This window comes from Parasteatoda tepidariorum, chromosome 6, assembly GCF_043381705.1.
Source record: "Parasteatoda tepidariorum isolate YZ-2023 chromosome 6, CAS_Ptep_4.0, whole genome shotgun sequence".
NCBI classification, from domain to species: Eukaryota; Metazoa; Arthropoda; class Arachnida; order Araneae; family Theridiidae; genus Parasteatoda; species Parasteatoda tepidariorum.
The window spans coordinates 82,550,687-82,564,582 of NC_092209.1; the positions used below are offsets into that span (position 1 = coordinate 82,550,687).

The following is a 13,896-nucleotide window of genomic DNA, read 5'->3' on the forward strand; positions in this document are numbered from 1 at the left end:
GTCAAAAAAAAAAATTTCGGAATGATTTCGGAAAAAATGAATTTTTTTATTATTTTCATCATTATTTCACTCTCATTATTTTTTCAGAATAACATTTTTATTTTTGAGAAATGCGCGACATTTACAGAATAACCTCATCAGAGGACGTTTCTTTCATACTTAGCCAAAATAGCATTTGTCATTCCATAAAATGCCTAGGTATTATATAAAATTCCTAGGGAAAGTATGTAATACTTCTCATATTTTATACCTTGTATATTATAAAACATCCAGCATTATGTACAATGCCTAGGCATTCAGCAGAACGCCGACGTTTCATACTTTGTCGATAACATATATTTGAAATTGAAGGTTTGTTTTAATGTTAAGGTTGTTAGAGATTAGTGTCATAACTGCATGCAATAATTTACTACACAAATTATTATAATTTCTTGGCGAAATGACTGAATGGGAGTCTTTTAAAAGAGCATATCAGGAGGGAAAAAAAGATTTTATTTTTTTACAAGTGTAATTATTACATTCATACTTTTTTTCTCTCCAAAAATATAAATGAATAAATATAATACAGCATTTTATTCAATGGCTAAATTACTCTCAAATAGTAAACGAAATAGAGTTCGGTATTGATTCTGTGATTCCAATCATTGAATTGATCGGCGATTAGAATCATCCTGCAACTGATTCGAATCAGTAAGTGAACTTATTTAATGTCCTACTCCGTCGTCACGATTTAAGATAAATCCTCTGAACAATGCATGAATCTGATGTCTTCCTCCAGTTCGTTCATGACTTGCTTCTTAGATTTGAACTTGGAGAGCCTGTTTTGCTTGAAGACATCTATTTCATAACACCAGCGCTTGTCATTCACCCTCAGAACGAAACTCTTGTGCTTCTCCAGTTGCTTCTCACCAGGCATCTTGTGGTTCAACATCGGAAACCTGTCAGCATTCAGCCAGTGTGCCCACAGGAAACAACTGTTCTCGCTTTCAATATTCTGAACTTCCATCCACCTCACTTCCAAAGTCGCGTTTTTGTTCTTAAATTTTTCATTCTTGAGGACAGACTGATTCCACTTTTCGCCACTTTTGATCGCCAGGGCGATGTTGTTAAACTTAATATCTTTCTGGTCAGCGGAAATTAACACCACTTCGCGCTTCTTACCATACTTCACGCCCAGCTGGTAAATACCGGGGGTCTTCGGCGCCAGGTCGTCTTGCACGACATCCACCAGCGGCTTCCAGTTACTGAATCCGAAATTGGAATCGCACACTTCGCACGACTCTTCGAAATCGCATTCCACGACCACTTCCACTTTTTTGGTGGGTGTCGATTTGGGCTTACGCCATGTTGCTTCCTTCCTGGGATAGCACCATTTCTGGATTTTTTCTGAAAATGTGAGGCTCCCACTTTGGCCGATGAGGTCTGTGCCCGGCCAATTGTCCATGTCTTTGGGCTTTATCCCGTTGTTATACCAGTGCGCGCACAAATTGACCAGATCTTTGTCGCTTTTCGATTTGAAATTCATCCAACGGCAGAGGATAACTGATTTGGTGGCTTTGGATCGTTTGTCGGCTACGTGTTCCTTAATACCATCCATGCAGCTGTAGGCCTTTTTCTGGATGTCAGTTATGTCCAGAACAATGTTGCGCACTTCGGTGGAGCTCTTGCTTCTCAGTGCCACCATGAAGAGTCCGGGCTTGCTGGGGATTTTCTCCAAGGTCTCGTCGCTTGATTCCACCCAGTGACCGAATCTCTTGTCGCAGAATTCGCAGTCGTCTGTCCATCCCCTGCAGGGCTCGACAGGAACATCCTCGTCTCCTTTCTTTGACACAAATTCCTCCTTCAGCATTCCTTTCCGAGCTGAAAAAGAAAACAAAAAAAAGTGAGACGATGTATCACGATTTTAGAATTTTGAGCAACAATGTATTGAGAACTAATCGAAGTCAATTTTAAATATTCTATCTTTACCAAGTCCCGATGCTATTCCTACAGGTTTGGAAAAATATGGTCTGGGACTGTCTGGGCATTCACGCAAAGCTTATTTTAATTATTTTTCTTAACTAAATTTTTATTGTATTCCGGATTCCATCCTTAATTCGATAAATGAACATTTCGAATACTGTATTAATTATTTCTTTAAAATCAGAATTGTTATAAATATTTCATTTTTATACTTTTAACCAACGAGAGAGAAAAGCAAAATAAATATCTGAATATTTTATCTGTATGTCTTCATTTCTTTTTAAAACCTAAATATTTATTGTATTCCGAATTCCAACCTTAACTTGATAAAGGACCATTTCGAATAATGTATTAATTATTTCTTTAAAATCATTTATGAGGACAAAGTATCGGAAAAAGGCTAAAAAAATTTAAAAAAAAAAACACTTTGCCGACGAATTTTATAAACAGTATAATTTATTAGTTGACTATAAAATGCAAAGTTAAACAAAAAATTATGTTCACTCTGACATTTTGCACGAGGTTAAAGTAGTGCACCAAAATGCACGACTTAAAGATAGTTTTAGCTGCATATATAACTCTGGCAATGAAATTACCTGTTGAATAATCTACAATTTTAATACTGCATTTAATATTTTCTACTTATATTCATACCGAGAAAAATAGCATTTTATTACATAAATTAAAAAATAGGAAGCTATTTGCCTATATTAAATACCATATCTTCTAAAATATATAAAGACTATGATTCAATAATATTAATCTTATTCATAATATATATTTATATAGTTAATAACATCAAACTAAATTATCTCACAGCAAATGTTATTTCGACTTAAAACAAAATTAAATATGGTTGGTGTAAAAATAATATTAATATTATTTTTACACCAAAAAAAAGTATTACTTATTTTAAATATTTCGCACCCTTGTAATTTTGAACCAAACCCAGAAGACAAGAAAACTCATGGATCAAGCATCGGGAGAAATTTGCCTTCGTGGAAGACTATTTGAAGGAAATAATCCGCGTTTGCGTTACATGGGGAGGAAAACCACGAAAACCATCCTCGGTTAGTCCGATGGCAAAGGGATTCTAACCTATGAACTGTCTACCACTGTGGATATTTTATGTCAGCACTGTGGTCGGTGCGAGCCGGCAATAGAATGCGTACCAGCCAGCCACCTTTGGGATTCGAAACTGGGTCATCTCATTTGGGGGAGAACACTTGATCCCCTGAGCCATTGCGGCTCATTCTTGCGTACATTTCATTTTATAACCGGCGTAAAAAATATTAATTGAGGTAATAAAATAATTTGCATAATTTTAAAAAATCCCATTTTTTACATTGCATCAAAATATTGCATACTTTAATTTTAATAAATAGATGCTTTACTTGTAGAATAAAAAAAAGAACGAAACATTCTTGCAACAGCCAGTTCTAGGCAAGGAATGAACAGGTTCCACAATTTAATTATCAACGAAAAATAACTAATTTATAATTTTTAATATCAATTTTAAAATTTTTTCAAACGATTACTTTTATTGACAAATACGTTATTATGGGAAGAACAAAAAGAAATATATATAACAAAACGAAAATAAAAGAATAAAAGAATAAAAAAACTTTTTTTTCTTCTTTCTTTTTCTTAGGCTATCAACAACGTGCTTATTCAAACGTTTCAAGATAGTCACTATTTTCTTTAAATATTTCTTTTGATTTTTAAAAGTTAACTTTTATAATATATTTAAATTTATAGCCATATTAGTCTTACCAAACCAGAAATTTAGAAAAATTTACAATCGAAATTAGGAAATATAATTGGTTACGGTCACAAAAAATTTTTTTTTTAAAAAAATACCATAATACAGCATTTTTTTGTTTTTGTATTTTCACTGCGAAAACCCACGCTTTAAGCAACGTATTGCATTAAACAAATTTACAAGCTATGCATCACATTATAAAATTATTAAAAAAATAAAAAGAAAGGTGATCACTGCTTATTCTAATCTTGTTGTAATGAGTATTTTAAAGATCATCTTTGTGGGGGAGAGTAAATATCGACATTGTCAACTTTCATCTATGAAAAGTTACCCCAACATAGAATCAAGTTAACATGTCTTATATACTGAGGAATTGGAATTGTATTTTTGTAGTGGTAGACACACTACAGTACTCCCCCACGAGAATTATATCTGTGATAGAATTCGATGAACGGATACCACTAGTTGATTCATTGCTCTTTTGTGAGAAGCCGGGAGAGCTGTATTAAGATCACCGTACTATTGCTGATCGTGAGAGCCGTACTAAGTTCACGGTCGGGGTTGCTCCTGTGTTGCCATTCACAGTCGAGTGCATGTAGGCCGACGTTGTGTGTGATCGAGACAGAATAGCAACAGTGCGAGGAGGTAGATAATGTCGCAGTCACAAGTAGCAAGTCAACTGTTCAATGAGAACAATCCATCGTTTTCGACGTGTTCAAATCGAAGTGGGAGTTTCTGTTAAGGTAGGCGTGTTCTCATCACGTCCGGGTCACCAATGTGGGGAGAGTAGATATAGACGATGTCAACTTTCATCTATGAAAAGTTACCCCAACATAGAATCAAGTTAACATATCTTATATACTGAGGAATTGGAATTGTATTTTTGTAGTGGTAGACACACTACAATTCTCCCCCACGAGAATTACATCTGTGATAGAATTCGATGAACGGATACCACTAGTTGATTTATTCCTCTTTTGTGAGAAGCCGGGAGAGCTGTATTAAGATCACCGTACTATTGCTGATCGTGAGAGCCGTACTAAGTTCACGGTCGGGGTTGCTCCTGTGTTGCCATTCACAGTCGAGTGCATGTAGGCCGACGTTGTGTGTGATCGAGACAGAATAGCAACAGTGCGAGGAGGTAGATAATGTCGCAGTCACAAGTAGCAAGTCAACTGTTCAATGAGAACAATCCATCGTTTTCGACGTGTTCAAATCGAAGTGGGAGTTTCTGTTAAGGTAGGCGTGTTCTCATCACGTCCGGGTCACCAATGTGGGGAGAGTAGATATAGACGATGTCAACTTTCATCTATGAAAAGGTACCCCAACGTAGAATCAAGTTAATATGTCTTATATACTAGGGAATTGGAATTATATTTTTGTAGTGGTAAATGCACTACAATCTTAAAGGTCCTCATTGAAAGAATGAAAATATTAACTACAAAGATATCATAGAAATTTTTTCCACTGTTCAGTTGAAAGTTAACTCTTAAAGTTTGGCCACCCACTGTTAATTTCTAAAGTAGTTTGACATTTGCGTGAATAGCATATTTTCGCCGCCTAGTATTATAGATAGAATATAAAGATTGATAAGTTAATCTGTAGTTTTAATGAGATAGGCGGATGAACTATTGGGCGAATCTGTATCCAAATCATTTTTACCGTACTTATCGGTTAGCTAGGAGCAAGAGAAAAGTCGCCGAAAATTGTAAACATCCACCTATCTTTTCTTCTGTATCTTTTTTTTTTTTCAAATTGTTTTAATTTTAATTATTTTTTAAACACTGAACAAAACGGAGGTTTCCAAAAAATTAAATAAATTTTAAAAAAAAGTAATAAATAAGTATATAAATATAGTTTTGCGCTCGATTAGTCGAAAAGTAAAAATTTTAATTCTAGTTAATAATTATTACCAAAATTAATTAAGAATTAATAGCGTCAGTAATACAGCTATTTTTTAAGTTTTAATAAACGATTTAGTACTATTTCTCTATTAATTTTGCTTCAATATATTTGTTTCATTTCTAATTAATACTTCTTACCAAAATTAATTAAGCATCATTTGCGTTTATAATAGTTTGATTTTTTACGTGTCTCTCAAACGATTTCGTACCATTTCTCCGTTAATTTCTCTTTTTAATACACAGCTTATATTTTATTTCAATTGGTACTTATTACCAAAATTAATTAAAATTCACGAATTTTCACGATTATCCTAAAAGAATAAGCACATTTCCTCTATTAATTTTGCTTTCTAGAATAAACTAGCTGTTTTTTTAAAAATTAAATTACTACCTAATAAGAAATAATTTAATCAATCATCAATGGCGTCAAAAAGAGTATGGCGGTATTTTACGTTTCCTCTATACGAATTAGTACTATTTCTCCATTAATTTTGCTTTTCAATAGAAAACTTATGACTATTTTATTTCAATTACAATTAGTTTTTAATTATTAAGTTTTATAAAATTACGTTTTAAAAGCATACATATAAACAAAATAAACAAGTGGTTTCAAATAATTTCGAAAATATTAATTTGGTTCGCCAGTGCTATTATTTTCATGCTGATCAGTGAGTTTCTCTGACATAGCATTTAAGTGCAAGAGCAAAAAACTTCCGTTTTTAATGAGGAGCTAGCAAATATCACTACGTGTTCTTAAAAATGTTTGAAAGAAAGAAAGAATACAGTCTCTCATTTTTATCAATGGCGAGTTCTAAGCCAATTTAAAAAAAATTCTATTTTTGATACGGCTCTACCGAACGAACTAATTGAAAATTTCGAACGAACTAAAGGATCGAGGGCTAAATTTGCTCTTTGTCCTTAATGTCCAAATTTTCGAAAGATGAAACAAATGGTAGACATATTAAAAAGAGACACATACAAACTCTTCATTTTATTATTATAGATTCAAGTATCTATTAATTTGTCTAATCCATTCTTTAAAACCAGCATATGGGTTAAAGTTAATCTACATGCAATGTGACCCATCCATTTTTATATTAGATATAGAGTCTATTAGATAGTATAGAGCTATATACACCAAAAAATTTGTGATTAATTGGAATAGATGTAGCGTTACTGAGAATTATAATATACTATAATATATGGTGGGATAAGTTTTAAAATGTTAAGATTAAAAGAAAACCCATATTCCTAAAAAACACGTTTTTAACACTTTCGAGTGTTTTTTAAACTAAGAAAGTAAATTAAAGACTTAAAATAAAAATCCTAACAAAGCCTTTCTTTTTTCTTTCACAAAAAAATTCCCATCTGATTTTTATTTGAATTGGTTTTTTTAAACCCATAACTTAATATTATTCTGAAAAAAATCAACAAAATGTCATTTATCCATGTTTCACTGATTTTTTCAATTGTGAAGATTTAGTAACCATCATGACATAAACCCAGATTATCAACAACTGGGATAGGTTGTTAATGACATAATAATTCTTAAAAAGTGCGAAAACTCTAAAAACCTTCAAAAGTGACTTTAAAATGAAAAATAGCGCCATTAAAAATTTTCGAGAACATTTTCAATATGAACGCAGAAAAAAAATTAAGTATAAACCGTAACTTGTATTTATAAATTAAAGAAAAAATAAAATAATAATTAAATACGCAACTTATGAATAAAATAAGAAGTAAATAATTACTCGACACAGATAAATTATAATAATTTATTAATTCTTAGTTCCAATCATGGAATTACCAAATGTTTTTTGATATTCTTAAAGATCGCCTGTTATCCAATAGCAAATTCTTATATCTTGAAAAACTCTGTTTTCAAGAATTACACGTTTTGGAGAATATTTAGAATAACAAATTTCAATGCGAACAAAAATTATAAAATTTTAATAAAATATTAAAATTTTGTTATTATAAAATAAAAAAATAAAAAATAATGACCTATATAAGAAAAAAAGCTCTAAAAATGAAAGAAAATTCATTAATCACTAGCCCTAAAAATAACTTCAAAACAGATAACATTCACAATCATAAGCTTTACTTTCACATTGATAGAAATATAAAGGTTCAAAATTCAGACATCGAATATATATACGCAGTGCGTTTAAATCAAGTTCTACTGGTTTATTCTACTAATGCATAGATAGATAATAGTAAGATAATAATAAATTCAAAGCAGTCATTTGACAACTTTGAATTAATTGTTATTTTACTACACCTACAACTTGTTATCACAATATTACATACATTCTCATAAACCGTAAAAAATTATAAATGAAACAAAAGCACAATCAAGCTAAAACTGAATAAATTATTCAAAGCATTTTTTTTCTTGATAAATACAAAAGAAAGAAATGCTTACCCATGATAGAAATAAAGATATTCTGCTCTTTCAAATATTACAGTCGGTAAACCAATGCAGATTTTGATTGACGAAGAGAACCGCTATCGCGTTATAAACAAAAAAATCAACCCTTGCACAATGTTTTGAGTCCATGGTTGCTATACGATTTTACACGCAACGTTGTGCAATCTTTTAGAGAGAACTAATAGGATCGAAGACTGTTTTATCGCTTTTTTGGCAACCCTTAAGTGAGCCAATCAGAGTTTTTTGCCAAACGGAAGCTTTGCTTTATCTGCAAGTTAATACTTTTATGCATATGTGTGTACTAATTTTCCTCTATTTAAGTCTTATTATAACGTACTTAGCCTTTTTATATTTTCAATTAACGAAAAAGAGAAAAAAAAAGGACAACTCACTAGATCAGATCAGATAAACTTCGATTCATCTATTCTTTGTCCTTTTTAAATTTTATTTCAACTGCCTAAGTTTTATTACAAAACAGACAAAAAAAAATCTCTTATACATATTACCAATTTTTATATCTTAGATCTTTTCAAATATAAATGTTTACATTTTAATGCATAAATTATATAAATTCATTTTCTATGTTTTTTTCTGTACAACACAGATGGCAGCACGATTAAAATTATCCTAAGTTTTTATTTTTCCCTTCACTTGTATATTTTGTTCATGTGTTTTCAAAATTATAAAAATAATATAACCAATTGAAAAAAATGAAGTATTTTTTTTAAAAAAAAGTTTAGAGAATTCCATTTCCCTTAAAAATGGAAAAGATAACATATGTAAAAGAACATTTATACATTTTTCTTGAAATAAATCATGAGATAAGTTTTAACTTAAAAAAACAAATTCGAAATTTTTTTTATTTGAACTTTTACACAGAAAAGCAACGCTTTAAAAAAAATTACTCTTAAGCGTGTCAATAAAATACATAAAATTCCCGAAATGTTCGAAGAAAATTTATTTATTTATGTATATGAAAGAATGCATTTAAATTTGTCTTGAAATTAATCATTAGATAAGTTTTACCAATTTTTTAAACATTTAGAATTTTTTTATTTTAACTTTTGCACTGAAAAGCAATCACTAAAAAATATTCTCTTGCATGTGTGAAGAAAAAATAATAAAATTGCCGAAATGTTCCAAAACAATTTAATTCATTCATTTATTTATTTTTTATATATTTTTTTATTCGGAGCTTCTAATGTTTCAGAAAGTAGAGAAAAATAATTTTTTATAATTAAAGAAATAAAGATAGCAAGAGCATCCTATAAATTAAAAATAAAATATCTTTTAAATTTCCTTTACTTTAAAAAAAAAATGATAAAGACAATCGTCAAAAGTATAAATGATGAAAAACAGGGCAGTTTAACAGCTTGCAGGGCCCCAGGGCACAGAAATGTCTCTATATCAATTCATACTGTTTAAAATCGAAATAAAAAATTCCACATACATGAAATAAAATATTTTTTAGGGAAAAACTAAAATGTTAATTCTAGCATCCTTTATTCTAAATTTAGAACTAAAATACCGGATAAGAATCATGCGTTTCGTTTTCAAGAATAAATTAAGAGAGTTGAGGTAAAGAATTAACATAAAAATATTTGTTAAAGCTTTTTGTGACATACCCCCCCCCCCGTAGACAAAATGTGTAACCTATTATAAGAGTAAAAATTTTTATTTTCGTGGAACTTTGGATATCGAGAGTTTTTATAAACTTTAAACTGAACTACGTTTGGTTTTTAAATTCAACTTAAATTTTTTTTTTTTTTTGGCGTAAGCACTTATATTGTTAAAAGGATTAGTATATTGTTTTAATAGAGGACTTATTGAAAAAAAAATGGAAGTTAAGATGTGTAATTATTTAAAATTCGAGTTTGAAAAATGATATTCACAATATTAATTGAAATGTTCATAATGGTATTTTAGCAAAATGTTTTCATGATAATTGCATTTCATATATTTCAAGTAACTACGTTTAATAAATTTAAAATCTAAACTATTATGTTTATTTATTGATTTTTTTTTAATTGGGAAAAATCTTCTCTCATTTTGTTTATGAGCATTGCGTAGAAATATACAATAACATCGCTTGTAGAGAATCGGGCATTGGTCATTTTATGATGAATACTATGAACTTAACTATAAAAAAAACAACTTTTTATCGTATTTGTGAAGAAAAAAATTTTTTTTTGAATTTTTCTTTGTTGTAAATAGTTATAATTGATTATACTGTATTTTATACGTCTATTAGTTTTTATTAATTTCCTATTTAATTAATATTTTTAAATGGTAAAATATGAAAAATAGTTTAACGCTATTATTCTTATTTTATGGATTTATTATAGTTATTTATTGATAATATAATATGTAGTTAATTTATTGAAGTATATTGAGATAATTAAAGCGCATATTATTGAATTGAATAAGTGAATATGGTGATGTTTACAAATATTATTGTGAAGAGTACACATCGTGAAATAAGTATCTGCTTAAGAGATACTGTGAATTTATGAATGAGCTTTTTCGCTCACATTTTAATTCACATTTATATATATATATATATATATATAGATATNATATATATATATATATAATGAGTGTTATATACTTTGAAATATTATTTAATGTGGTACATATGCGTATTAATTATGAAACTTCAACGTCTTCCTTTTTTCTAATATTGGTCGTTCATTAATTTTTCTTGAAAAGTAAAATATTTTCCTAAGGATTATTATAATTGCTACAATTGCCCTACAATGATTCTTATAATTATTGCATTAAAATAAAAAGTAAATATTTTGTATAATGTAATAAAGGAAGAAAGAATTATATTTTAAGAATGTATTTCATATACAGGTGAAAGGTTTTGCATAACATGCTTGAAAATATTTTATTATTTAGGAATTAATACGTAAATTGTCCTTTAAAGAAATAATATTAGATAATGATAAAAGCAAAAGTATACAGAAATAAATTTTTGCCATTGTGTAAGTAAGCTTTTGAAGCACTGAAGAATGTACTTATAATTCTGAATGAATTGGGCTTTTGACAGGTTCGTCAAATTTTAAGAACTTTTCAGCAAGAAATTATTTAAATTTTTTTACTTTAATGAATAAACTTACTACTTTAATACATTTTTAAAAATTTCAAATTTTTATAAATTACAAAACTTTTAACATTGAAACATCTAAATAATTTATATTGTTATTTGGATATTTAACTTCTTTACTTTTATAGTACAGTTTTGTTATGTTTTAGACATTATACCGAATTTAAAATTAGCGAAGTGACACAGTGATTGGTCCTTTCTGGCTCTGTACAATTTTAGTCCTATTTTTTTAAAATTATCTTTGCACTACTTTTTCTTAAATTATCTTTGTTCCACTTTTTCTTAAAATTATCTTTGCGCCACCTTTTTTTAAATTATCTTTGCACCACTTTTTTAAAATTTATCTTTGCACCACTTTTTTTTAAACTTATCTTTGCATTATTTTTATCCTATTTTTTAAATGATCTCAAAACTATGTTTGCACTATTTTTTTTTAATTATCTCACACTGATAATTAATTTTATTTGTTATAGAGGAGTGACACAATGATGTCAAAAACGAGTTGGATATTGCTGGCGATGGCTCTGCACTATTTCGGTCCCGTCACAACTAGACTGCTGCAGCCAAACAAGAGGGCCCTCATAGACGAAGAGAGCCTCCTTTCCTACGACAGACCGAGCCACGTGAATAACTATTTGACATTCCTAAGCAGACTCTCCAAAAAGAACATCATCCTTCCTGAAAATGACCGCACCCCACCGGACACTCACAGTCCCAAGAGGGACAACAGGAAGTTCCAGACGCAAGGATGGCGTTGACATTCTTCTAAGTATAGGAAATAACTTTCATTTTATGTACGAAACATAACTGACGATAACATGTTTAATAAAAGGAAGTACTTTGAAATAATCAGTCGTTATTTATAGATGTTAAATATTCAACATGACAACAAAATATTCATTGTTATTACGAATTTAATATAATTTCATTAAAATTTATCACAATCAAAACCTCTTTTTCAATAACTATACTGAAACTGCCCCAGTTTCAATAGGTCTTATATCTATAATAATAAAATGAGTTAATCTCTATGTGTATCTCTTGTATAATTCCAGAACTGTTTGTTCTAACATCCTGAAATTCGGACAGTGAATGAAAGAGACAATTTTTAGCTCCTGACCTTAAAAATCGTTCATAAGTTTTAACTAGATCGATCGGCAGAGACGTATGAAAAATAGAATTTTCTAATTGGTTCAGAACTAGCCATTGATTAAAATTAAATTGCAGACGATTCCAAATATTTTAAAGATAACATCGGTGATGTTTGCTAGCCTATAGCTTTTTTAATTAAAAAAAAAGGAATTTGTTGCAGTTCTTTGATATTTAATTATCTTTTATTCGTTATGTCAGATAAACTGGTAGCATTTTCAGGCTAAATGACACGAGGTAACCTAGTCGAAGCAATAAATGGTTTTGGTTAATTATTTTTTATAAATATGTGTAAAAAAATTCTTGAGCTGGATAGAAAAAAAAAACAGAAAAAAAACAACACATTTATCAATTTCAGATTGGTTTAGAAAGTTTAATGTAAAATTCTTCTATATAGCTTCGTCATATGGAATTTCATCTATATAGATGCTTTAGATAATTAAATCTTTGAATAAGAAGAAATTCATCTTCAAGCACCCAGTGAGATGTCAGATGAAATTTGTTTTTTCTTGAAGTGAAATTTTTTTCCTGTACAATCACTTTAGGTCCTCTCATTGAATATGATGTCAAAGTTTGGAAAGAGTGGTGCCAACTCAAATCGATGTTCACATTATTTTAAAAAGTCGAAATTACGTGGCTTTTTTGCTAGTTCAGAAAAAGGGGTTTGGCCATAGATTGGATGTGTATGTGTGAGCAATGTACGTCAATGCAATGAACATCGCTCTCCGGGCCCGGGTGATACTGAAAACGGCTACCTCAACTCAATATTGAAAAAGAAATTTTTTTTAAAAAAATCCTTAAATTGTTTTGCTGGTAGAAAAATATTTTATTTTAAATTACAATATTTTTATCAGAAAATTATAAAATCTATATCCTATCTAAATGTTGATTCAGGAAACATGTAAAAAAGATAAATTACACTTAACGCATTAAAGGTTAAAAAAAGAAAACTGCTAGTTTAATAAATGATATTATCACCTCAAGTATTCTAGAATTGATATTTATTGTAGGTAATATTTATAATGAGCATAATCTTTTGACATTGAAATATATAAGTATAAACATTAAAATCCATTTCTTTCGTGCTTTAGCAGATGCAAACATTTTCATAGGCTCTTCAAAACCATATGTTTTTTAGGATTTATTTTCGATGTACATTATTGTTGCGATTTGCATTCAATGCGTCGAAGTTTTGTTTCAAATTAGTTTAAAAACGAAAATTTTTGCCGTCGACTAATGTAAAACAATTTATAAATATTTTTATGCATTTATAAACTCATCAGACCATTCACTAAAACCTTCAATGATTCGCGCATAAACAAATTCACTAATCCATTGACTGGTATTCTTTCATGTCTCATTCTTACTTTATTTACCCGCTGTATCTAAAAACGTTCATGATGACAGTGTTCATGACGAAGCGACAAGCCTACTCGTAATAAATTGTTTATGAAAAATACCTTAAAATTAACCGTTAAAATAAACTAAAAATTACCTCGTATAAAACACATAATTAAAAGAACGGACAGCTGTCAGAGTAATTAAATGATTATTCCAATCAAATAACTTTTGGTAAATA

The 13,896-nt window shown here is 29.5% G+C and overlaps 1 protein-coding gene across 1 annotated transcript; it reads right to left on the reverse strand.

The window, feature by feature from the left end:
• Positions 1 to 471: 471 nt before the first annotated feature.
• On the reverse strand, positions 472 to 8,380 carry LOC107450000 (uncharacterized). Its single transcript, XM_016065702.3, has 2 exons — positions 8,054 to 8,380; positions 472 to 1,860 (listed from the first exon to the last, which is right to left on the reverse strand). Exons 1-2 carry the CDS (start codon positions 8,055 to 8,057, stop codon positions 731 to 733), a joined length of 1,134 nt encoding a protein of 377 aa, XP_015921188.1. The 5' UTR covers positions 8,058 to 8,380; the 3' UTR covers positions 472 to 730.
• Between the last annotated feature and the right edge of the window lie 5,516 nt (positions 8,381 to 13,896).